At 41.7% G+C, this 25,962-nt stretch overlaps 1 protein-coding gene across 1 annotated transcript; it reads right to left on the reverse strand.

Moving 5' to 3' along the window:
• Window positions 1-13,214: 13,214 nt before the first annotated feature.
• Window positions 13,215-20,342, reverse strand: LOC136749069 (zinc finger protein ZFP2-like). The gene is made up of 2 exons (XM_066703002.1): window positions 20,017-20,342; window positions 13,215-15,548 (listed from the first exon to the last, which is right to left on the reverse strand). The coding sequence occupies exon 2, from the start codon at window positions 15,352-15,354 to the stop codon at window positions 13,723-13,725; it is 1,632 nt and encodes a 543-aa protein (XP_066559099.1). The 5' UTR covers window positions 15,355-15,548; window positions 20,017-20,342; the 3' UTR covers window positions 13,215-13,722.
• Window positions 20,343-25,962: the final 5,620 nt, after the last annotated feature.

Here is a 25,962-nt window from a genome sequence, read left to right on the forward strand (position 1 = left end):
ATAATAACTTGTATTTAATATAGCACGAGGGTTGGGAGGGTTACTTTTAAAAAGTATTCCGTTACAAAATACTGATTACCTTGTTTTGAAAATAATCTGTAACCTAATCCAATACATTACTACAAGTCAGTAATGTAATCAGAATACTTTTAGATTACATCTGGAATACTTTATTTTTCTTTATTAAAAAACAAAAGCAGCCGAGTTCAAGAAGTGAAACAAAATGTACTACACATTCTAATATGGATGACAGATTGAAATTGTTTATTTGTATCCACAGTTCAAACAATTACAATGGTAATTAAGAAAACAAAAAAACACCTGAATTAACCTAAACTGAAGTTGGTGCCTTCAGTGGCGTAGTTGGCTACACAATCGTGCACCCAGTAGCCCTCGCTACATTAATGTCAAAGAAGGTGCATCACGTTATTATTATTATTATTATTATTATTATTATTATTATTATTATTATTATTATTTCTTGGCAGACGCCCTTATCCAGGGCGACTTACAACATAAGTGCAAAAATACAAGGCATCAATCATGTTCAGTTATTTTAATACAGGAGTTGGTTTCAGTTTTCTGCTAATCACTGATATAGTGTGAGTCGCCCTGGACAAGGGCATCTGCTAATAAATAAATAATAATATAGTGAAACCTATTTTCTTTCAAACTTAAATAGGTACCTTGACTGTAAATTGTAAGTACGTTTAATGCTTATAAAGACTACAGTTTATTTTGTTCTGTCTGTGAAGATACACGGATCAAGCAACTTGCTATAATAAAGGGGATTTAAACGCCACGTATTGTTATCCATGATATTGTTATCACTGGTTTCAATTCACCACCACCGAAAACACAGTCTGAAATCAATGCAATTAGGGCGTTATTTTTAAGTATCAACAAGTGATGAATGTTCTGCATCTTGTTTCTGCAATTAACACATTATTGACTTCTAACCTTCAATTAAGTGAAATCTATCGGTTTGTAAAAGTTTACAGATTTGACCTGTGAGGATCCCCTGAACGCAGACTGTAAAGAGCACCGCACACGCCACGGGTCAGGCGTTTATTCCGTTTGATTTATTTTGTTTTAGACAATTATCACGTTGTATGCTGTTATTTTGGTATTATATTAAGTTTTTCATTGTTAAGGTCACAGAACCAGCTAGGATGCACAGGAACTATTTGTAATGTACGTGGATGTATTTTAAATTAAGATAGGATAACTTATTACTGCAAATACAAACCATCGATGATGTTTTTGGTTATACTATTTCTGTGCTGTCGTTTTGCTTATTACGCTTTCATAAAAATATGTAATTATTAAATCAAATTTATTATAATTGTGATTAAAATTTGTATTTTCTACTCGCATGTCAAGCATAATTGTATTACAGTTGCACCCTTAAAAAATTAAATCTTACCTCCAGATGTTTTTTTATTATTATTATTTTAAGTTTAGTCCTTGGAAGCAGACATTGTCCCGTGGTCGGCACATCTTGTATTGCACTTTAATATTTGTTCATTTTTCTTTCTTTGGAAGTGAACAATTGCCTGTACTTCCACAAGTTAAATCCCTGCACACACAGTGCTGCCGCAGTGGCCGCAGTAGAGCTGTGTGTTACTGGCTGGGACATCCGTGCCTAGCAGCTCCATTCTGTTGCTTGTTGTGCAATGGCGCCGAATCAGCCGCTCTTTGACCAGAGACCGTAAATAAAAACTCTGTTGCAAATACTTCACACGCCCCTTCAGATTTCCTTACACTTGTACACTTTAACTTAATGTAAATTATGTATCCGTAATCTCTTACTGTTTTTAAAAAGTATCGGTAATCAGAATACTCGTCTGACAGGAGCAAGGGCGTAGATTTGGTTTGAACATTGGCGGGGTTGAAGTGTGGGTATGCTTCCTGATATTTTTTTTATACGAAAAATAATAAATACATCTTTGTTATATGTGCAGTGTTATTGGATAATATATATCAATTTGTCTGTCTCTCTGCTTTATCTATCTGTAAGCATTTATGATCAAATGTTTGTTTGAATAAATAAGAACATAAAATGAATGCACACTGTAACTAATTACAAATTCAACTCAGATTTAAATAATTTATATTGAGATTTTTACATGCTGCTGTAATGCACTGTAATCCTTTTGAAATGGAAACACATACAGTAGTCAGCTCTTGCACAACTGTAAACTTGGGATTAGGATACTCATTGTTGGCACACCAACTTCTTGTCTAAGAGGTCCAACTTGTCTTGGTGGACATGACAAACTGTCACATGATTTTGTTTCTTTTGCGACATCCTCTAGCGTAGCCAGTTTTTCAACCTTCTAAGGGCACTAAAGCTCCTTTCTGCTTCAGAAGATGAGACTGGTACAACCAGGAGCAACCTGACCAGAGTTTCCACTTCACTGAAAAGGCCATGTACTTCCACTGATGAACCTTTAAGAATGCCTCCATACTGGATCCAAACTGGTAGTTATCTCTAAACATGTGTAACTGAACTGCAAGCAACTGGCTGTTGATCTCAGGATACTCACCACACACTGAATGAATTTGTCCAGTGAGCAGAGTGTTCTCTAGTTTCTGCAGGTTCAGTAGACCTTCCTGCTGAAAACGTTAATTGAGCTCTGCCTCAACAACATCAAGGACCCGATAAAACTCATCTCTGTAATGCTCTGTTGCTGTTTTTGGTGTGAATGTGCTTGCTTCTACTCTAAAACACTTAGGTGGTTGTCTTATTTTTGGTAATTTGATACTCATTTTGAATTCACAATCACAGTGGCTTGCTCAAAAATACTTTGAAAGGCTTCTTCATTTCATTTGTCTTCAAAACAGACTGAACACAAGAAACAGCATCTTTCATGCCAGAGATAGTTTGTGTTTTTCTTTGGAGAGAAGTATTCAAACATTCCAACTCTTCAATCACAGCTCCTGCCAACACAAGACCCAGTAAGGTATAGCCTTTGAGAAACTGTTGGTGCAAGCCATTGGCGGTGGCTGCACTAGGAGCATTGCTGTTTGACATTTCCTCTAAGGGAGTGGGTACAGAATTATACTGCTTGAGAACAGATGTTATTGCTTGGTGTCATACTGTCCATCGTGTTTGACAGAGAGGCTTTAGAGTGCTTGAGATACCATGATCTGCGGTAGCAATCTGGTTGAACTTTTCTTTGAATTTACCAGACAGGCTACACAGATTTCCTAGCAGATGCACCCAGTCAAGAGAATCTCTCAGCAGTTTTGAAGCTGTGCATGCCTTTTGAGTAACTAGGTTTACACAATGAGCTCCACAGTGCACATATAAAGATAAAGGCTGTTTCTTTCTAATTACAGCCTGTGCTCCTGAGTATTTGCCAGACATTGGATGCACCATCATATGTCTGGCCACGCAATGCAGATAATGGCAAATGTAATCGAGACAATAAATCTATTACCATTTTTGCAAGACTCTCCTGTAGATTCTGTCACTGCGTAAAAAACAATGAATTCCTCATGAGGAATCAAGTCGTGGTCAACATAACGAAGACAAACACACTCTTGCTCTGTGCCTGAGACATCTTGTGTTCCATCAACAATTAAAGCGAACTGAGTGACTTGAAGTGAATGAATTGTATCAGCTATTCCTCTGATGATGTCATTGCTCATTATGCTGAGTATGTCATTTTGAATTTGAGGATTTTTGTAATTATGCTTTTGTGCTATCCACTTGTTAAGGGCTGGATCATCTGCTGCCTTGCATTTTAGAATTTGGGAAAAATGTCCCCTCTCCATCATAACCTCTCAGTGCAATACCTTGTCGAGCCAAATACTGAATACATCCTACAATTTTTAGCAATGCATTTCTTGCTTCCTCCTGTTGTCAAGAAACAACTGAGGTGAGTTGTGAAGCTATGCTGTTAGTTTCCTGAGCATACACAGTTGTTGCATGGCAGTGGGAGTGACTTTTAGCATGGGCTGTAAACTGCGTGTTGCTCAGAGAAACACAATGGTTCTGTTGTGGCTTTGTTTAATTTCATATTATGTGTAAATTGTATGTCACCTCACTTAACATTACGTTCGAGAAAACAACATTCTTGCTCTTGTGATATTGCTTAACTATACACTCACCTAAAGGATTATTAGGAACACCTGTTCAATTTCTCATTAATGCAATTATGTAACCAACCAATCACATGGCAGTTGCTTCAATGCAAGTAGGGGTGTGGTCCTGGTCAAGACAATCTCCTGAACTCCAAACTGAATGTCTGAATGGGAAAGAAAGGTGATTTAAGCAATTTTGAGCGTGGCATGGTTGTTGGTGCCAGACGGGCCGGTCTGAGTATTTCACAATCTGCTCAGTTACTGGGATTTTCACGCACAACCATTTGTAGGGTTTACAAAGAATGGTGTGAAAAGGGAAAAACATCCAGTATGCGGCAGTCCTGTGGGCGAAAATGCCTTGTTGATGCTAGAGGTCAGAGGAAAATGGGCCGACTGATTCAAGCTGATAGAAGAGCAACTTTGACTGAAATAACCACTCATTACAACCGAGGTATGCAGCAAAGCATTTGTGAAGCCACAACATGTACAACCTTGAGGCGGATGGGCTACAACAGCAGAAGACCCAACCGGGTACCACCCATCTCCACTACAAATAGGAAAAAGAGGCTACAATTTGCACAAGCTCACCAAAATTGGACAGTTGAAGACTGGAAAAATGTTGCCTGGTCTGATGAGTCTCGATTTCTGTTGAGACATTCAGATGGTAGAGTCAGAATTTGGCGTAAACAGAATGAGAACATGGATCCTCTGATGGCTACTTCCAGCAGGATAATGCACCATGTCACAAAGGTCGAATCATTTCAAATTGGTTTCTTGAACATGACAATGAGTTCACTGCACTAAACTGGCCCCCACAGTCACCAGATCTCAACCCAATAGAGCATCTTTGGGATGTGGTGGAACGGGAGCTTCGTGCCCTGGATGTGCATCCCACAAATCTCCATCAACTGCAAGATGCTATCCTATCGATATGGGCCAACATTTCTAAAGAATGCTTTCAGCACCTTGTTGAATCAATGCCACGTAGAATTAAGGCAGTTCTGAAGGCGAAAGGGGGTCAAACACAGTATTAGTATGGTGTTCCTAATAATCCTTTAGGTGAGTGTATAACTTCCAGTGTGAACATTCATGCTGTTGATCATTACGGGAACTATTAAAAACAGAAGGCTGTTTTCGCAAGCTTATTATATTAGTAGTTGTGGTAACTGCAATGAATGAAGATACAATATATGTGAAGTGACATTAGTCAAATTACACAATATTATCATACCTTCTCAGTACATATTTTAGTCTTTTTGCTGTCTGTCTTTGACCAGCAATTTAAAATAGTCTGCTGGGCAGCGGTTCTCTTCATTTTCAGAGCTACCTGTGCTCCCCAATCTGCAGTCAAAGGGCTCAGCTCTGTGTTGAGGAAAGCGCGAACATTTGCGAAGGAAAATTGGGCGTTATCAATTTGTGCAATGGAGGAGGACTTAAGTATTTTTGTCTGATTTATTATGACAAACTCACATTCAGTTAGGAACAAAAATATTGCTACAAAATAAATAAATTCTACATATTTTTCATGTGATCATGATACAAATATTGGGGGGGTTGTAATTGCTAGATTTGAATATTGGGGGGGGTTACCTCCCCCCCATGCCCCCAACAAACTACGCCCCTGGACAGGAGGAACATAACAGGAATACAAGTATTGCAATTCTGTAATCTGATTACGTAACTCCACTACTTGCATTCCATTACTCCCCAACCCTGTATAGCACTCTTTCACACCAAGGTGTCTCAAAGTGTTTTACAAGTTAAACGCAAGACACAAATACAAAGGATATAAGAAATGAACAATAAATGCAATAGATAAATAAATAACAGTAAAATACCATACCATACCATATACATAAAAGGAGCAATTTGACCCATTTTTAACTAATTTCAGGAAAATCTGGGGCTTCCATATTGCAACCCAGAGCGCATTACAATTACATTTACATTTACATTTTGTGCAGCTTCAACTTCCAAACTACACACTCCAGCATGATATGAGCCATCTTTCCTGATAGAGCAAGTCCAGAGCTACATGTTAAAGTATAATCTGTGCAATATGAACCATTGGAAGCCCATTTTAGACTCATCTGGAGACATATGTGAGGGCAAACTCTCCCGCACCTTGTTGGAGGAGGGTTCTTCGGGTTTTGCCTTGGTAAGTCTCCTGTCCTCACTGTCTTGTGAAGGCCACTTCTTGCTGGTGGCTGGCTTTTCCTCATCATGTTTTAATCTCAGACAGACAGCACATCAGTTTTTCTAGGTCTATGGTGTTGTTAGGATTTACTGACAGATATAATTGTGTGTCGTCTGCGTAACTGTGAAAGTTAATATTATGTCGTTGAATGATATCACCTAAAGGGAGCATGTACAATGAAAAAGTATAGGTCCGAGGACTGAGCCCTGTGGGACTCCGTACTTAACCTCAGTTAAATTTGAGTGGTTCTCGTTAATCTGTACGTATTGGAGTCTGTTTGAAAGATATGAATTAAACCATGAAAGCACATTGCGAGATAGGCCAATACGGTTTTCTAAGCGGTGTATCAAGATTTTGTGGTCGATTGTGTCAAAAGCCGCACTTAAGTCAAATAAAATAATAACACTGGCGTGCCCTACATCGGAGGACTGAAACACGTCATTCAATACTTTTTACAGGGCCATTTCTGTACTATGGCCTTAACGGAAGCCTGATTGAAATTCTTCATAAAGATGATTATCGGTTAAAAAAGCTTGCAGTTGGTTTGCAACTACTTTCTCTAGAACCTTAGAAAGGAAGGGAAGGTTTGAGATAGGTCGATAGTGTTTAAGTTGGTTAGGGTCGGCACTGGGTTTCTTAAGAAGTGGTTTAATTACAGCTATTTTAAATGATTCAGGAACAGATCCTGAGGATAAAGAGACATTCATAATATTGTGTATTCTGTGAATAATTAATGGCAGGGATTGTTTTAGCAGTTTAGTGGGTATAGGGTCTAGTGCGCAGGTTGTTGTTTTCATTTTAGTAATTAAGGAGACCAATTTCTGGTGATTTACTACGTTATACGAGTCCAAGGTAGGCAGGGGCTGTGAAGGACTGCATGTGTCAGCTATAGTATCTGTGTATGTTTCCTGTTCTATCTGTTTTCTAATGCTGTTAACTTTGCTATTGAAATGATCCATGAAGTCACTACAGGTGAAATTGGGGGGGATAACCTCTGAAGGCTTTACCTGCTGGTTAGTAAGTGAACTATTTTACTCTTTAACAATTGAATTGCTCGGTATTTTAGCACACTTTGGTCCAGCCCACTGTGAGAAGCACAGAATTAGTTCCAGTCAAATTTCTGAAAAGGCTACAGACACCTGTAGATCTCACAAATGAGATCTTATTGACCCAGATTTGTCCATTAGTGTCTCTCTGATGTGCTAGTAGTGTGCATGGTAGACAGGTGATTGCACATGAAAAGTGTGAAGATGAGATTACATTGTCTGATTACATTGTTTGCTATTGGTTCTTCAGCAGCTCCACTAAATAAAATTAATTCAGTCCAGAGTATACATACACATGAAGGGTGTAGCGTTATGGGGGGTGTATTTTGATAAGAGCATTTTAGTTCTGAGTTGAAGCACTGATCTAAAGAAGACCTCTCCCCCCCAAAGTTATCAGATTTCCTTGGTTCATCAGCGTGTGAACTGGTTTACATCAAAGTGGCAGTCTTGGGAGGATGGCACCAAGAATGGGCCAAATAGCTTGGAATCCCTGCTGTGAGATGTCTGGGGAAGGGGGCCTGTAGGTGATAAAAACTCTTTGAAATGGACGAGAGCCGAAATCCCGACACAGAGCTACGAACCCGGGCCAACCGGCATTTCCAAAAGATGGCATGGATTGACATCAGTCATAAATCAACCCCACCTCCAATAGGACACTGGGGGCCGAAACCAAAATCCAATCTCACAAACTCAAGAACCAATCATCTATTGATCTGACAGGCGTATAAATGGTAGCGCATGGCATCTTTCTCTCTCTCTCTCTCTCACCTGAACCAGTAACTCGCTGCCACAGCTCAACTTGTAGCTCTGTTGCCAGAACCGGAACCAGAAACCAACTAAGTCTTTGCCGGCAACAGAAGAGTTAAACTGGGAGAAGGAGATTGAGCCGTACGAAGAATTCTTTTAAAGGACTTTATTAAATAAAGAACTTTAAAAACTGCGCCTGCCCGCCTGTGCCCACCTGATCAGTAGAGTTTTACAGCTGGACAATTGACTAAGTCGACTGAATACGAAAGTGTCAGTCATTTAAATAGCTATTGAGTCTTAAGAAACTTGACCCTTGTAAACGAACAGGGCCCTGCTTTCCTCAAAGACTTTGTCTTCAAGTAACTACGGTGGAAAAACCCTGCTTGCAAAGAAGATTTTGTGCGCACCCTTGGAGCCTTCAAACCAGTGGAAAATCTGTTTGGAAAAGACTCTGTTTCGCGAAACCCCAACTTTCAGGTGCATCGACTGAGTGGAAGTTCTTGGACAAAGCCGAACCGGACTGCCTTTGTTACAAACCACACAGACCTCGTGCCATGTGCTGTTATCTGAGCCCGAAGCCAGAGAGGCCTCTCTGTGACGAAGTTCAGATAAGTTTAACAGTTTGGAGTTTATGATTCATGACATTTGAGAAATCAATTAGAAATGTTAATCTGTGATTCATAACTCTAGAATGTGTAATATCATTTAGTTTTCTTAAATATAAATGTGTGTTGCATTAAACTGTTTTGTTTGACAATTTTAGAAATAAAACCTGTCAACGCGGAGAAATATCTTCTCATTCCTGTTTAACTGTTGTAGCGTTATGTTGGGTGTATTTGGATAAGAGCATCTGGGCTCTGAGCTGAAGCACTGATCTAAAGAAGACCTCTCCCCCCCAAAGTTATCAGATTTCCTTAGCTCATCAGCTTGGAACTGGTTTGCATCAAAGTGACAGTTTTGGGGAGGATGGCACCGAGAATGGGCCGAATGGTTTAGAGTCCTGCTGTGAAATGTCTGGAGAAAGGGGCCTGTAGGTGATAAAAACTCTTTGAAGTAGATGAGAGCCGAAATCCCGACACAGAGCTACGAACCCAAGCCAACCGGCATTTCCAAAAGATGGCATGGATTGACATCAGTCATAAATCAAGCCCCCCTCCAATAGGACACTGGGGGCTGAAACCGAAATCCAATCTCAAGAACTCAGGGTCCAATCACCTATTGATCTGACAGACTATAAAGAACAGCGGACAGTCAGTCTCTCTCTCTCTCTCTCTCACCTGAACCAGTAACTCGCTGCCACAGCTCAACCTGTAGCTCTGTTGCCAGAACCGGAACCAGAAACCAACTAAGTCTTTGCCGGCAACAGAAGAGTTAAACTGGGAGAAGGAGATTGAGCCGTATGAAGAATTCTTTTAAAGGACTTTATTAAATAAAGAACTTTACAGACTGCGCTGCCCGCCTGTGCCCACCTGATCAGTGGAGTTTTACAGCTGGACAATTGACTAAGTCGACTGTATACAAAAGTGTTCAGTCATTTAAATAGCTATTTGAGTCTTAAGAAACTTGACCCTTGGAACAAACAGGGCCCTGCTTTCCTCAAAGACTTTGTCTTCAAATCAGTACGGTGAGAGACCCTGCTTGCCAAGAAGATTTTGTGCACAACCTTGGAGCCTTCAAACCAGTGGAAAATCTGTTTGGAAACGACTCTACTTTCGCGAAACCCCAACTTCCAGGTGCATCGACTGAGTGGAAGTTCTTGGACAAAGCCAAACCGGACTGCCTTTGTTCCAAACCACACGGACCTCGTGCCGTGTGCTGTTATCTGAGCCCGAAGACAGAGAGGCCTCTCTGCGACGAAGTTCAGATAAGTTTAACAGTTTGGAGTTCATGATTCATGACATTTGAGAAATCAATTAGAAATGTTAATCTGTGATTCATAACTCTAGAATGTGTAATATCATTTAGTTTTCTTAAATATAAATGTGTGTTGCATTAAACTGTTTTGTTGATAATTTTAGAAATAAAATCTGTCAACGCCGAGAAATATCTTCTCATTCCTGTTTAACTGTTTAGTCTGAAATTGACACAAGTTAATAGACATTAGATTATTGGTGGCCCTGCCTATCCTTAATCATTGAATAATAATCAGTTAAGGGAAATTGTGGTAACAAGTAATGGATCTTTCTCGGCACCTAAACGTAAATGAGACTGATATATATATAACGATAAGTTACCTGACATAAATACTAACCTGTGTAGTTATTTAATGTCTGACTAACAATACTAATGAGAGACTCACCTTCGTCTTACTAACCGGTATTGTAGTCAATGTGTTTATAACCTTTTTTGTTTAACGATTTGTGTGTTATTATATGCGATCCCATGGTCTTTGATTTGGTCACGGAAGTGATTTGTCTTTGATTTGTTGATCTAGAGTTTAATTTTAATTAGTTTTTCCCTTTTTGTATAATTAGTGTAGTGCTAGATTTAGTCTTTGTTTTTAATAAATTTGACAATTTATATATTTGGAATTGGTGTCTGCGTCCAATTATTACGGAAATTGAGTACTACAAGATTCCAGGATTCATGATAAGGTGATACTATAAATTCACTTCTTTAATTGAAATGTATAAGTGTACCTTATGCTACAAGGGCATCGACCGCATCAAACCAGAGGAGCTTTTCCAGATCAGCAGGGACACACGCACCCGGGGACACAAATGGAAATTGGGCTTCAAGGCATTCAAGACAGAAAACAGGAGACACTTCTTCACACAGAGAGGCGTCACAATCTGAACAAACTCCCCAGCGATGTGGCTGAAGAGACAATTTGGGAACATTCAAAAACAGACTGGAGAGGATCCTTGGGTCATTTAGTTATTAATGGACACCAAACGAGCACGATGGGGTGAATGGGCTCCTCTCGATTGGACACTTTCTTATGTTCTTATGTTTCTTTGTTATGATGTAGTGTACACTGTACATGCCCTGTTGCGTCACAAGGTTACACTTCCAGCATCAAATTCATCCTCATCATTTTCTGTAAGCCATGTTTCTGTCACTCCTACAACATCATAGTCACACGCCAGCACTGTGACTTCTAGGTCTAACATCTTGTTCCTTATACTCCAGGCATTGAGGTACAAACATTTCAGGACTTTCCTACTAGCAGTTTCCTTTAGTTTCTCATTAGTAGAACATCTCCCATTGTCAGGGCTCCCTGCCCCCCTGGTCCTTATGTAATTTATGATGGGGGCGAATTGAAGCAGGGACGAATTGTTGCAGGGGCTAGGGGTGGACGATATGAACTGAAATTAATATCACAATATTTTCCACCCTCCAGGCGATAATGGTATGATATCACGATATACAGAGAAATTATGAGTGAAATGTTATGAGCCCAATTCAGATAATAATGACAAAAGTTTGCTTTCAACCTTATAGCACAATAATATGATAAACTACATAGTTTTATCTTCTTTCCTACTTGTATTTACTATTTATTATAAAAGCAAAACATTGGCTATTTTTACTGTATCACTTTGTGAACAAAACAATTTCCTAAACACCTTATTTCATAAATTTATTGCGATATCCATGATATGACAAAATCCACACCACGGCACAACCTCATACCAGTATTCACGTTCAAACTGGTATACCGTCCACCCCTAGTAGTTGCCAATTGTCACAGGGACCAAAATGTAAAACTATAAATATGTGATGTATAGATTATTAATTTATTCAGCATAATGCTTTAGGTGTCCCCAACATTTTGTAGTGGGGAAGGGGGGGGGGGGTTCGGTGGTCTGGGCGGGGCATCAGGGGGCCCTACACAGAAATGTTTTAAAACTAGACCTCTGGAAATGTAATCTGGAGCAATCTGAGTGAAAACGACATGCACAAGATGAAATTCAATACTAGATCGAAACGCTCTGAGAAAGAAAACTCTAAAGGAACTTTAAACTGGAACGAAATATAGAATGAATGATTTTACTCACCAGAAGAAATCCACATTTTTTTGATGCTCAGGAATAGAATCAGGATGCTCAGTTTTTTCTGGTTTTCTTTTCCCCATTATTGAATGACTGACAATTACCACCTCCAGCACACACGTGGCAACTGATCTCTAATGAATGCCACTTGTTCAGACAAAAGCCAGCGAGAGCGAATTATGTTAACGATCAATACAGCAGCATCAGCAGAGGCCTGTGTGTCAGTGTCTCTAGTGCATGAGCACTGCAAATGATCCTTCCCTTGAAAATAAAGAACAAGGATGTCACCCCTATCAATCACAGTCTTTATAGTTTTGGGACTAAAACTTGAGAACAAAACGCACACATTGTACTAATAGAGCGGGGTAACTGCTGACTGGGTGCATGAATTTGGGGACACCAAAGACGTAATGTGGAAATAAATCCAGTGATTTAAAAGGGGGGCTTGATCAGTATTTCCAAGATCCCCACCTAGGAACGTGACTAAATGCCATGAATTCATGAATTCTGTATGTCACCTTGGATGCGTTGTAATAATAATACATACCATTAGTTTTAAGTCTCCAATGCTCAATTTATAGTTTTAGCAGAACCACGAAGACCCAACAAACTTGGCAAAGTAGTGACTGATTTCTTCTACCCCACTGTCCAGTCCTGTCCCAACTCGAAGACAAAGACAACCGTCACTGGATGAAGACTATGTCCATCACAGCAATCTCTTGAAACAGACTGTTAGGGAGCAAATTAAACTTGTGTTTGTTTTTTAATTGTATAACATGTAAATATGAATATAATTAATTATTATTTAATAAGAGTTATCTGGCCAAATGCTTATATACTGCGTTTTCTTTCCTTGATACACAAACGTTCATGTTATGACTGTACATTATGAAAATGTTGATTCTTATCCTTCGGGGACCACCAAAACCAAACATTCAACTATAAGTTGAATTCTGTAACAGTTCACTCTAAACAAATGTGTGAGTAAACAGACAGCAAAATAAAAAGGTGGGGAAACTGTCATCAAAAGCAATTGGTTTACTGGCTAATAAAAGAGTGCTACAAGACTAAAGGACAACAATAAAAGATAAAAAAGGAAATAATTAAATGGCGTCTACTTTGAATATCAGACAGATTCAGTGAAGTCCAACTCCATTTCTATTTGTTTAGAGTGAACTGTTACACATTTTAATATTTAACTTGTGTGATAATACAAACAGTAAAAACAATGATATTGCTGACAACAGCAGACTGAACAGTCGCTTTCGCTGGTAGATGTCATGATATTGTGTTCCACTGGGATGCATTTCTGCAGTGTTCTCTGTATTTTTCAGAAATAATGAGTATTTTGGGACTCTCAAAGTGATTTACAGCCATAAAAATGATAAACTTTATTACCCATTATGAAAGTACACTAAGTAAGAGCCCACCAGTTTGTGCAGTGTGGCTCATTGTGTGGATACATTTTCATTTAGATGATGTCATGTGTGTTATACAGTGTCTCTAGAAGACAATGCAGGTTAGTGATTGACAAACCATGTAAGAAACCTTGGATGATGGTTAAAAACTTTAATAATAACAATGACAATAATGCCCACCCAAGACTGAGACTCATGTTTCTATGAAACACTTCCTACACTGTGCACTATGGTCTCTGTCCTGTGTGAGTGCGCCGGTGTCTGTTGAGATTAGAAATATCGGAGAAGCTCTTCCCACACAGGAGACAGCAGAATGGTTTCTCTCCCGTGTGAATGCGCTGGTGTCTATTGAGATGAGCTGTCTGAGAGAAGCCCTTCCCACAATGTACACAGCAGTACGGTCTCTCGCTCCTGTGAATGTTCTGGTGTCGGTCGAGATAAGATGGATGAGCGAAACTTTTCCCACACTGCACACAGCGGTGCAATTTCTCTTGTGTGTGAACGCGGTGGTGTTTCTTGAGGCTAGATACCTTATTGAAGCTCTTCCCACACTGGGCACAGCAGTGCAGTCTCTCGGCTGTGTGAATGCGCTGGTGTGCATTGAGATGTGCAGCACGAGAGAACCTCTTCCCACATTGGGCACAGCTGTGTAGTTTCTCTCCTGTGTGAAGGCGCTGGTGTACATTGAGATTAGATGCTCTAGAAAAGTTTTTCCCACACAGGAGACAGCAGAACGGTTTCTCTCCTGTGTGAGTGCGCTGGTGTATATTGAGATAAAATGCCTTATTGAAGCTCTTCCCACAATGGGCACAGCTGTACAGTCTCTTGGCTGTGTGAATGCTCTGGTGTGCGTGTAGGCTATCTGCCAGAGAGAAGCACTTTCCACACTGGGCACAACTGTAAGGTTTCTCTGTGTGAATCCGCTGGTGTGTTTTGAGATTAGACGTTCGAGAGAAGCTCTTCCCACACAGCAGACAGCAGAATGGTCTCTCTCCTGTGTGAACGCGCCTGTGTGCGATGAGGCTACCTATCTGAGAGAAACTCTTCCCACATTGGTCACAACTGAACGGTTTCTCTCCTGTGTGAATGCGCTGGTGTGCGATGAGATGATGTGCCCGAAAGAAGCACTTCCCACAATGGGCACAGCGGAATGTCTTCTCTCTGTGAGTGCTGTGCTGCTTAATCAGCTGTGATGCCCCTGTGAGGCTCTTCCTACTCTGGGGCTGGTGATGGGGACGCTGTTTTCCATGCTGCAGTGGTGAGGAGGGGGAGCTGGAGGATCGAGGTGGTGTAGGGGGTCTGGGACGCAGCTGTCTGCGCTGCAATGATGGGCTCTCCCCACTCAGTGCACTGTCCCTCCCCCCACTGAGCCCCGTCCTCAAGGCAGCAGACTGTGGGTCACACTGTCCAGCTACAGGGAGCTCAGGCCCCAGGCCACACTGTCCAGCTACAGGGAGCTCAGGCCCCAGGTCACACTGTCCAGCTACAGGGAGCTCAGGCCACAGATCCCAGGCGCTGTCTGTAATATTGTCAATTTTGAGATGACTGAGTGCGTGTCTGAAGGGAGTTTGTGTTCTCGGCTCCAGTGTGTAAACACACTCCAGTGTGTCGTCCTCTGTTTTGATGTGATCAGACAGCAGACTGGGTCCACACTGTGTTCTGGTAGAGCCCGGCTCAGCACCAGCTGCACTGGGTCCACACTCAGATCCCAGAGACTGGGTCTTGCAGAGATCCGCAGTGTGGGTGCAGTCCAGCTCAGGGTCGTGCTTTATGACCTTTAGCATGACCTTTGACCCTGCGGTGTCAGATCCCAGCGTTCCGAGTCCCTGTGTTGACCCCTCAGTGTGTGGCTCTGCCATGTGGCCAGACTCCTGTCCCCTGAGCTCCTCCTCACTCTGTCTGCTCCTGGGCTGCTCACTCAGCCCCTGGTTGTCTTCAGTAGCTGTGGGCTCTGTGTCCTGCCTCAGACTGGAGCCCCACTCCTGCTCCCAGTGTTGCTGCTCAGTGGGAGCCCTTTCCCCAGAGTCAGGGAGAGCGCTGGCCTCTACAGCTCCTGGGGGAGAGACGACACAGGAGAACAGCACTGAGAACAGCAGCTCTGAAAACTCACAGTTGATTCAATTCCTATACGAGTCATTATATCAGAACATCATTCAGAAGTGCTAATAAAGTGTCCAGTCAGCAAATAAACTGGGAGCATGCATGTCAGACAGTAAGCTCTAGAGTAAGCTCTATATATAAACTCTAGACTCACTGCTCTAGAGGCAGTTCAGAGGAAAGCAACCAGACTTATTCCAGGTCTGAAGGGAATGTCCTACTGAGAGACTGAGGAACTGAACCTTTTCACCTTGGAACAGAGGAGAAAGTTTACAAACGAGAGGGGGCCATTCGACCCATCGTGCTCGTTTGGTGTTCATTAATATCTAAGTGATCCAAGGATCCTATCCAGACTATTTTTAAATGTTCTCAAACTTTCAGCTTCAACCACATCGCTGGGTAGTTTATTCCAGATTGTGACTACTCTCTGTGTAAAGAAGTGTCTCCTGTTTTCCGTTTTGAATGCCTTGAAGCCCAATTTCCATTTGTGTCCCCGGGTGCGTGTGTCCCTGCTGATCTGGAAAAGCTCCTCTGGTTTGATGTGGTCGATGCCTTTCATGATTTTGAAGACTTGGATCAAGTCCCCACGTAGTCTCCTCTGTTCCAGGGTGAAAAGGTTCAGTTCCCTCAGTCTCTCCGAGTAGGACTTTCCCTTCAGACCTGGGATAAGTCTGGTTGCTCTCCTCTGAACTGCCTCTAAAGCAGCAATATCCTTCTTGAAGTGTGGAGACCAGAACTGTCCACAGTATCCAGATGAGGTCTAACTAGCGCATTGTACAGTCTGAACATTACTGCCCTTGTTCTCAATTCTACACTTTTGACAATATACCCTAGCATTCTGTTTGCCTTTTTTATTGCTTCCCCACATTGCTTGGATGGAGAAAGTGAGGAGTCCACATAGACTCCTAGGTGTGGAACCAATGCAAAAGCTTTCTGAAAATCTAAGTATATCTTATCATATTCTTTCATGTGATGTACAGCTGCAGTTGCATGTTCAAAAAATTCTAATAAATTAGTAAGACACGTCTAAACCCATGTTGACTATCTCCAATGTAGGAGTCCACAGACTCCTAGGTCTTTCTCATGCGTTACTTCATCTAGATCTGTACCTCCCATAGTGTAATTATAGCAGACATTTTTGTTACCTGCATGTATTACCTTGCGCTTGTCCACATTTAATTTCATTTGCCAGGTGTCGGCCCACAACTGAATATTATCTAAGTCCCTCTGAATAGCCTGTGCTGCCAAGATTGTATCTGCTGAGCCACCTATTTTAGTATCATCTGCAAATTTGACAAGTTTGATAACTATCCCAGAGTCCAGATCATTAATATAGATTAGAAAAAGCAAAGGCCCTAGTACTGATCCCTGTGGAACTCCACTAACAACCTCACTCCAGTTAGAAGTGACTCCTCTAATCGACACCCTCTGTTTCCTATACATCAACCAGTTCATAATCCATCTACTTACATTACCCTGAATGCCTACAGCTTCCAATTTGAGGATCAGTCTTTGGTGTGGAACCTTATCAAAAGCTTTTTGGAAATCTAAGAATATCATATCATATGCTTTCACATGATCTACAGCTGCAGTTGCATGTTCAAAACATTTTAATAAATTAGTAAGACATGATCTGCTTCGTCTAAACCCATGTCGACTATCTCCAAGAATATGGTTTTCATTGAGATGCTCCTCTATTTTCTGTCTAATCATTTTTTCCCACATTTTACAGGTGATGCAGGTGAGACTGATTGGTCTGTAATTTCCTGGCTCAGTTTTGTCCCCTTTCTTGTGGATTGGTATGACATTTGCCATCTTCCAGTCAGTTGGCACATCCCCTGTTCTAAGTGTCATTTGGAATATTTGAGTTAGCGGCCTATAAATAATTTCCCTCATTTCTTTAAGTACTGTTGGAAATATCCCATCTGGCCCAGGTGATTTGTTTGTTTTTAATTCTGCTAGTTCCTTTAGTACCTCCTCCTCATTTATCCTGATCTCTCTTAGGGTTTGACTGGACTGATTGTCAACATGTGGCATGTCATTTGTCTTTTTTTTTGTGAAAACCTCTGTGAAATACTAAATTAGAATATTTGCCACATCTTGTTCGTTTTCCAAGATACCTCCATTTTTGCCCTTTATCTGTTTCACCTCCTCCTTTATTGACCGCTTGCTGTTGTAATATTGAAAAAAGCTCTTTGCATTGGTTTTAGCTCCAAGAGCTATGTTTCTTTCTATTTCCCTCTTTTCTTTCCTGATCCCTTTCTTAAGATCTCTTTGCAGCTCAACATATTCTATGTATTTTGTTTCGTCACCATCCCTTTTGTATGCGCTATACAACACTTTCTTCCTCTTTATATTTTTTTGCATACCTCTATTAAACCATTTTGGCCAATGTTTTTTGTTCCTCAATTTGCTAAGTTTTGGTACAAATTGCTCCTGAGCCTCAAGTAGTATATTCTTAAAATATACCCATCCATTTTCAAGGACTCTGTATCCAGTGTGCTCCAGTCTACCTCTTCTAAGTGCCGTCTCATACCTTCAAGGTTTGCTTTTCTAAAATTGTAGACCATTGTTTTAGACTTGGACCTTGTTTTTTTAAAGAATGCCTCAAAGCTAACCATATTGTGATCACAATTTGCCACTGGTTCTCTAACTAGTGTCCCCCTGACTCTATCTTGGTCATTTGAAAAGATCAAGTCAATACATGCGCTCTCTCTGGTTGGTTCCCTGACAAATTGAGTTAGAAAGCAGTCATTTACCATCTCAACCATTTCTATTTCTGCTTCTGTAGTCCCCACTGGGCTTTCCCAGTCTAAGTTTGGGAAATTGAAATCCCCCATTATAACAGCCACATCCTTGCTACATGCAGTCCTGATTACACTGTACAATGCAACATCATGCTGAATATCTGAGTTTGGTGGCCTGTAACACACTCCTACCGCTAATCCTCCAGATCTCTTGTTCAAAAGTTTCACCCACAAAGATTCTGTTCCGTTACTGGGATGTAATTTGAGTTCTTCTGCCTCAATGTCATTTTTCACATATAATGCTACCCCACCCCCTCTTCGATTTTGCCTGTCTCTCATAAACTGTGTGTATCCTTCCAACTTGTATTCATCCCCATCATTTTCTGTAAGCCATGTTTCTGTCACTCCTACAACATCATAGTCACCCGCCAGCACTGTGGCTTCTAAGTCCAACATCTTGTTCCTTATACTCCTGGCATTTTCCACTAGCAGTTTCCTTTTGCTTTCTTTACTTAGTGGAACATCTCCCATTGTCAGAGCTCCCTGCCCCCCTGGTCCCTAGTTTAAAAGATTCTCAATTACTCTTCACATACGCTCTCCCAATGCATTAGCCCCCCTTCTGTTTAGATGTAGACCATCCAGTTTGTACAGGTCCCATCTATCCCAGAAGAAAGTAAATCTATAAATCCATAAATCTAAAACCCTCTTCCCTACACCAAGATTTCAACCACATGTTAAACTTTCTAATCTCTGCCTGTCTCCCTGGCCATGCACATGGTACCGGAAGTATTAAAACTACCATGGAGGTTCTGCTGTTTAGTTTTGTTCCTAACTCTTTAAATTTGTCTTGCAGAACCTCTGTCCTACCTTTTCCTATGCCATTGGTTCCAATGTGGACCATGACCAGTGGATTCCCCCCGGCTTTGGCCAGTAGCCCGTCTACTAGTTTAGGGAGATCTGCAACCTGAGCACCAGTCAGGCAAGATACCATGCGGGTCTCCTTGTCACTAGAACACACTGTGTGATCTACGCCTCAAGAATTGAGTCTCCTACTATAACTACCTCCCTCTTCTGGGGGGGAGTGGGCACCATGGTGCTCTGGTGCTCAACTGCCCCCCCATCACCCTCTGAGCTGTCACTGTCCAACTCGGTGTCCAGCAGTTGGAACCTGTTGGGCAATTCAAGCTCTTGGGGTGTTTCTAGGGGTTGTGCGCACCCTGTTCTGCGGTTACGACCTACTGTAACCCAGCAGTTCTCTACACTGTCCTGCTGTGTCCCGTCCTGTATATTTCTATGATGCACTCATGTCGTTTTGAACTTGTAATTTGTGCTATGCTTTGATGTGTAATTCTAGACTGTATTGCACTTTTTAATGCTTACAATTTTGTAAGTCGACCTGGATAAGGGCGTCTGCTAATAAAAAATAATAATAATAATAATAATAATAATAATAAAAATAAATAAATAAAATAATAATAATAATAATAATAATAATAATAATAATAATAATAATAATAATGTTATAAATAAATAAATAAATAAATATATTATTATTATTATTATGAATCATATTAATGCCGCTGCAGCACTTCAGCTATCTCGAGTTGTGTCTTTGTCTCGCCGGGCGCCGGTGTGTGAAGCTGCCCGTATTCAGACCCTTCACTCCCAGAAACTCACACGGGTCCTCCATCACATTAGCGTCAGCCGCGGTGCCACCCTGTCGGTACCAGAGCCGTCTCTACCCGTCGCTCTGCTCGATTAGCGCCGCTGTCTTCACACCGCTCTCCTCTCCAGACTCGCACTGTCCCAAAGGACACTCAGCGCTGTGCTGCACCCTCTGCTGTCCCGCCGCACCTCGACCGGTGCATAAGGTTCCTCCCCAGAGCTGTATTAACAGCAATAGTCTTCTTATTTTGTACTATTGTATTTTGTATTTTTATTATTGTTTTGGTTCAGTATCTCCTATCGTTATGATGGGAAGTGTGTGTTTAGGTGGGAGCGACAAGCAGACTTTAGTCACTCTGCTCACGATCTGCGGAAAGTCTGAGCATTCATTGGATACATATTCATATTCTGCGCAGATTTCCGCAGTTCTGCACAGATTTGCAGAATCCCACCGATCTTATTGGTGAAGCCGCGCAGACCCACACAGAACTGCGGAAATCTGCGCAGCAAGAACGTGACCATTGACTGAAGTCTGCGCGACGTGAACGCAACCACGAAAACACGCCGCCAGAGTGATGCATTCTGGGCATGGTAGTTTTCTGTAGGAAGTCTGCAGGCATGTAGCCGCAGTTATCAATTAAAAGGTGTGAGGAAAAAAAAGAGTTGAAAACCTATAAGCAACTGTACCTTCAAACAAATGCACTTTTAGTTAATCAGCTGTAGAATACCTCGCAATATATGTTTTAAATATGTCAAGTTGAATAATTATACAAATTAAGTAATTGAGAACTCCGTTGGAATGAAAACCAGCACGCACGGACTAAGAGTTTGAGACCCCTGGTTTAGATTATGCCTAGCTTTCCTAACTGTTTATTTTTCTCTGTAATATGTCAATTATTTTTTATATAATAAGACTCTGCTTGTGATTTGGTCCTTTGTTCTCCTGTGGGATTGCACTTTGCAATGTTTTATCACTACTTGCCTTGCGTTACTAGTACTTGTATTCAGAGGTGATTCTAGGGTATGTGGGGGCCCGAGGCAAAATAAATCCTTTCTCACATGAGAGCGGAGGGGGGTGGGGTTCATATTTGGGGGCCCCCCTCAGCCCGGGCAATTGCCTAGGATGCCTACCCCCTTGCGACGCCCCTGCTTATATTGTTATTTTGATCTCGCCTATGCGCCCTCTCCCCTGGCCCTTGACTGAGTCCTAACATCTTGTCTGCACTCGGCTTTTACAATCCAGGATGTAAGACCTCATTTATTGTATTCACTTGTGTAAATTGAAATTAGTAAAATGTCTTATGCCTTGTACTGTATTTGTGCACTTTGTATTACACTTATATCTTGTAAGTCGCCCTGGTTACGGTCAAAAACTATGAGAGTGGGGGGGGGGGGGGTGGGTACTGTCCCATATGTTGGTGTTCTGGCCCAAATCTGGTAGCCTCACCTGGGTCAGAAGATGCAAGCCGGTTTTGGGCCATTGTGCAAATTGACACTGGAGACCTCGAATACGGATCTGGGCCAACTCTCCAGCCACATTTGGACCAGTTCTGGACCAGAAATCTTTTGCTGTCTGGGTGCCTTTCTGCCTGCCGTTCTGTCAGTGTCATGGTGGTGAGAGCTACAGCCCAGCCTGGCACGGCACACAACACTCCCGCCTGCTGCCCACTGTCTCCAAGTCACCAGAACTGTTTAAAAATGGCAGTCCATGTATAAGAACATAAGAACATAAGAAAGTTTACAAACGAGAGGGGGCCATTCGACCCATCGTGCTCGTTTGGTGTTCATTAATATCTAAGTGATCCAAGGATCCTATCCAGACTATTTTTAAATGTTCTCAAACTTTCAGCTTCAACCACATCGCTGGGTAGTTTATTCCAGATTGTGACTACTCTCTGTGTAAAGAAGTGTCTCCTGTTTTCCGTTTTGAATGCCTTGAAGCCCAATTTCCATTTGTGTCCCCGGGTGTGTGTGTCCCTGCTGATCTGGAAAAGCTCCTCTGGTTTGATGTGGTCGATGCCTTTCATGATTTTGAAGACTTGGATCAAGTCCCCACGTAGTCTCCTCTGTTCCAGGGTGAAAAGGTTCAGTTCCCTCAGTCTCTCCGAGTAGGACTTTCCCTTCAGACCTGGGATAAGTCTGGTTGCTCTCCTCTGAACTGCCTCTAAAGCAGCAATATCCTTCTTGAAGTGTGGAGACCAGAACTGTCCACAGTATCCAGATGAGGTCTAACTAGCGCATTGTACAGTCTTAACATTACTTCCCTTGTTTTAAATTCTACACTTTTGACAATATACCCTAGCATTCTGTTTGCCTTTTTTTATTGCTTCCCCACATTGCTTGGATGGAGAAAGTGAGGAGTCCACATAGACTCCTAGGTCTTTCTCATGCATTACTTCATCTAGATCTGTACCTCCCATAGTGTAATTATAGTGGACATTTTTGTTACCTGCATGTATTACCTTGTACTTGCCAGGTATCGGCCCACAACTGAATATTATCTAAGTCCCTCTGAATAGCCTGTGCTGCCAAGATTGTATCTGCTGAGCCACCTATTTTAGTATCATCTGCAAATTTGACAAGTTTGATAACTATCCCAGAGTCCAGATCATTAATATAGATTAGAAAAAGCAAAGGCCCTAGTACTGATCCCTGTGGAACTCCACTAACAACCTCACTCCAGTTAGAAGTGACTCCTCTAATCGACACCCTCTGTTTCCTATACATCAACCAGTTCATAATCCATCTACTTACATTACCCTGAATGCCTACAGCTTCCAATTTGAGGATCAGTCTTTGGTGTGGAACCTTATCAAAAGCTTTTTGGAAATCTAAGAATATCATATCATATGCTTTCACATGATCTACAGCTGCAGTTGCATGTTCAAAACATTTTAATAAATTAGTAAGACATGATCTGCTTCGTCTAAACCCATGTCGACTATCTCCAAGAATATGGTTTTCATTGAGATGCTCCTCTATTTTCTGTCTAATCATTTTTTCCCACATTTTACAGGTGATGCAGGTGAGACTGATTGGTCTGTAATTTCCTGGCTCAGTTTTGTCCCCTTTCTTGTGGATTGGTATGACATTTGCCGTCTTCCAGTCAGTTGGCACATCCCCTGTTCTAAGTGTCATTTGGAATATTTGAGTTAGCGGCCTATAAATAATTTCCCTCATTTCTTTAAGTACTGTTGGAAATATCCCATCTGGCCCAGGTGATTTGTTTGTTTTTAATTCTGCTAGTTCCTTTAGTACCTCCTCCTCATTTATCCTGATCTCTCTTAGGGTTTGACTGGACTGATTGTCAACATGTGGCATGTCATTTGTCTTTTCTTTTGTGAAAACCTCTGTGAAATACTAAATTAGAATATTTGCCACATCTTGTTCGTTTTCCAAGATACCTCCATTTTTGCCCTTTATCTGTTTCACCTCCTCCTTTATTGACCGCTTGCTGTTGTAATATTGAAAAAAGCTCTTTGCATTGGTTTTAGCTCCAAGAGCTATGTTTCTTTCTATTTCCCTCTTTTCTTTCCTGATCCCTTTCTTAAGATCTCTTAAGCCTCAAGGAGTATATTCTTAAAATATACCCATCCATTTTCAACTGACTCTGTATCCAGTGTGCTCCAGTCTACCTCTTCTAAGTGCCGTCTCATACCTTCAAGGTTTGCTTTTCTAAAATTGTAGACCATTGTTTTAGACTTGGACCTTGTTTTTTGAAAGAATGCCTCAAAGCTAACCATGTTGTGATCACAGTTTGCCATTGGTTCTCCAACTAGTGTCCCCCTGACTCTATCTTGGTAATTTGAAAAGATCAAGTCAATACATGCACTCTCTCTGGTTGGTTCCCTGACAAATTGAGTTAGAAAGCAGTCATTTACCATCTCAACCATTTCTATTTCTGCTTCTGTAGTCCCCACTGGGCTTTCCCAGTCTAAGTTTGGGAAATTGAAATCCCCCATTATAACAGCCACATCCTTGCTACATGCAGTCCTGATTACACTGCACAATGCAGCATCTTTCTGAATATCTGAGTTTGGTCGCCTGTAACACACTCCTACCGCTAATCCTCCAGATCTCTTGTTCAAAAGTTTCACCCACAAAGATTCTGTTCCGTTACTGGGATCTAATTTGAGTTCTTCTGCCTCAATGTCATTTTTCACATATAATGCTACCCCACCCCCTCTTCAATTTTGCCTGTCTCTCATAAACTGTGTGTATCCTTCCAACTTGTATTCATCCCCATCATTTTCTGTAAGCCATGTTTCTGTCACTCCTACAACATCATAGTCACACGCCAGCACTGTGGCTTCCAAGTCTAACATCTTGTTCCTTATACTCCTGGCATTGAGGTACAAACATTTCAGGACTTTCCTACTAGCAGTTTCCCTTGGTTTTCTTTCCTTAGTGGAACATATCCCATTGTCAGAGCTCCCTGCCCCCCTGGCTCCTAGTTTAAAAGAATCTCAATTACTCTGCACATATGCTCTCCCAATGCATTAGCCCCCCTTCTGTTTAGATGTAGACCGTCCAGTTTGTACAGGTCCCATCTATCCCAGAAGAAAGACCAATGCTCCATAAACCTAAACCCCTCTTCCCTACACCAAGCTTTCAACCACGTGTTAAACTTTCTAATCTCTGCCTGTCTCCCTGGCCTGGCACGTGGTACCAGAAGTATTTCAGAGAAAACTACCGTGGAGGTTCTGCTCTTAAGTTTTGTTGCTAACTCTTTAAATTTGTCTTGCAGAACCTCTGTCCTACCTTTTCCTACGTCATTGGTTCCAATGTGGACCATGACCAGTGGATTCCCCCCGGCTTTGGCCAGTAGCCCGTCTACTAGTTTAGGGAGATCTGCAACCTGAGCACCAGGCAGGCAAGATGCCATGCGGGTCTCCTTGTCACTAGAACACACTGTGTGATCTACACCTCTAAGAATTGAGTCTCCTACTATAACTACCTCCCTCTTCTGGGGGGGAGTGGGCACCATGGTGCTCTGGTGCTCAACTGCCCTCCCATCACCCTCTGAGCTGTCACTGTCCAACTTGGTGTCCAGCAGTTGGAACCTGTTGGGCAATTCAAGCTCTTGGGGTGTCTGTAGGGGTTGTGCACGCCCTTTTCTGTGGTTACGACCTACTGTAACCCAGCAGTTCTCTACGCTGTCCTGCTCTAAGGTCTCAACTCTCCTAGGTTTTGTTGTGCACACCATCTCTCTCATGGGCTGATTGACCAATTCTTCTATATCCCTAATACAGCGCAGATCGACAAGCTGAGCCTCAAGATCACAAACCATGATCTCTAGGATTTCAACCTGCCGACAACGTTCACAAATGAAGCCTTCTTGGATGAGTTCATCCAGGAAGGCAATCATTCTGCAAACCTGACACTGTAGTGGCCACATGCTTCTAAATGTTACTTTTTTGTTTGTTTCTTTATACTTCTCTTGGTTCCTGCTGCTAGTCAACTGCCTAACTTTTGTCAGCGAGAAACAGCACAGCTCTTTCTCAACAGCTGCTTTAAGTAGCTTTTGTCTACCTACCCCCAATTCACACCTAACTGGCCCCACTTGGCTCCTCCTGCAACAGAATTCCTGCTAGTCCTAGACAGAAACTCCCTTCTACAACCTGTTTACTTTCACCAACTCAGCAGCTGAACTGAATTGACTTCAATTTCGGCAAACTACAGACAATGCTAACGTCAATTTAAGCCAAACTTAAAACAAAATGAGCAATGCTAAGACTATTCTGAAACTAGTCAAACAACAAGATGGCTACCTCTCACCTGTACTCTCCTGTCTCTCTCTGTGGCAACTTGTAAATACTTCTTCATGTAGATTTGAAAAATCCCACAACTGCCACCAATTCCCCTTTCGCTTCTCACAATGAAACACTGATGTGTCGATGAGTCTTCAATGTCACGAACGAAGCAGAACAGAAAATATCAGATCGGTTTACACAAAGC

The sequence above is a fragment of the Amia ocellicauda genome, chromosome 5 (genome assembly GCF_036373705.1).
Source record: "Amia ocellicauda isolate fAmiCal2 chromosome 5, fAmiCal2.hap1, whole genome shotgun sequence".
Lineage (NCBI taxonomy): Eukaryota > Metazoa > Chordata > Actinopteri > Amiiformes > Amiidae > Amia > Amia ocellicauda.

Coding starts and splice junctions, on each gene's coding strand:
- LOC136749069 (XM_066703002.1), bottom strand. CDS start 15,354: ATGGCAGAGCCACACACTGAGGGGTCAACACAGGGACTCGGAACGCTG.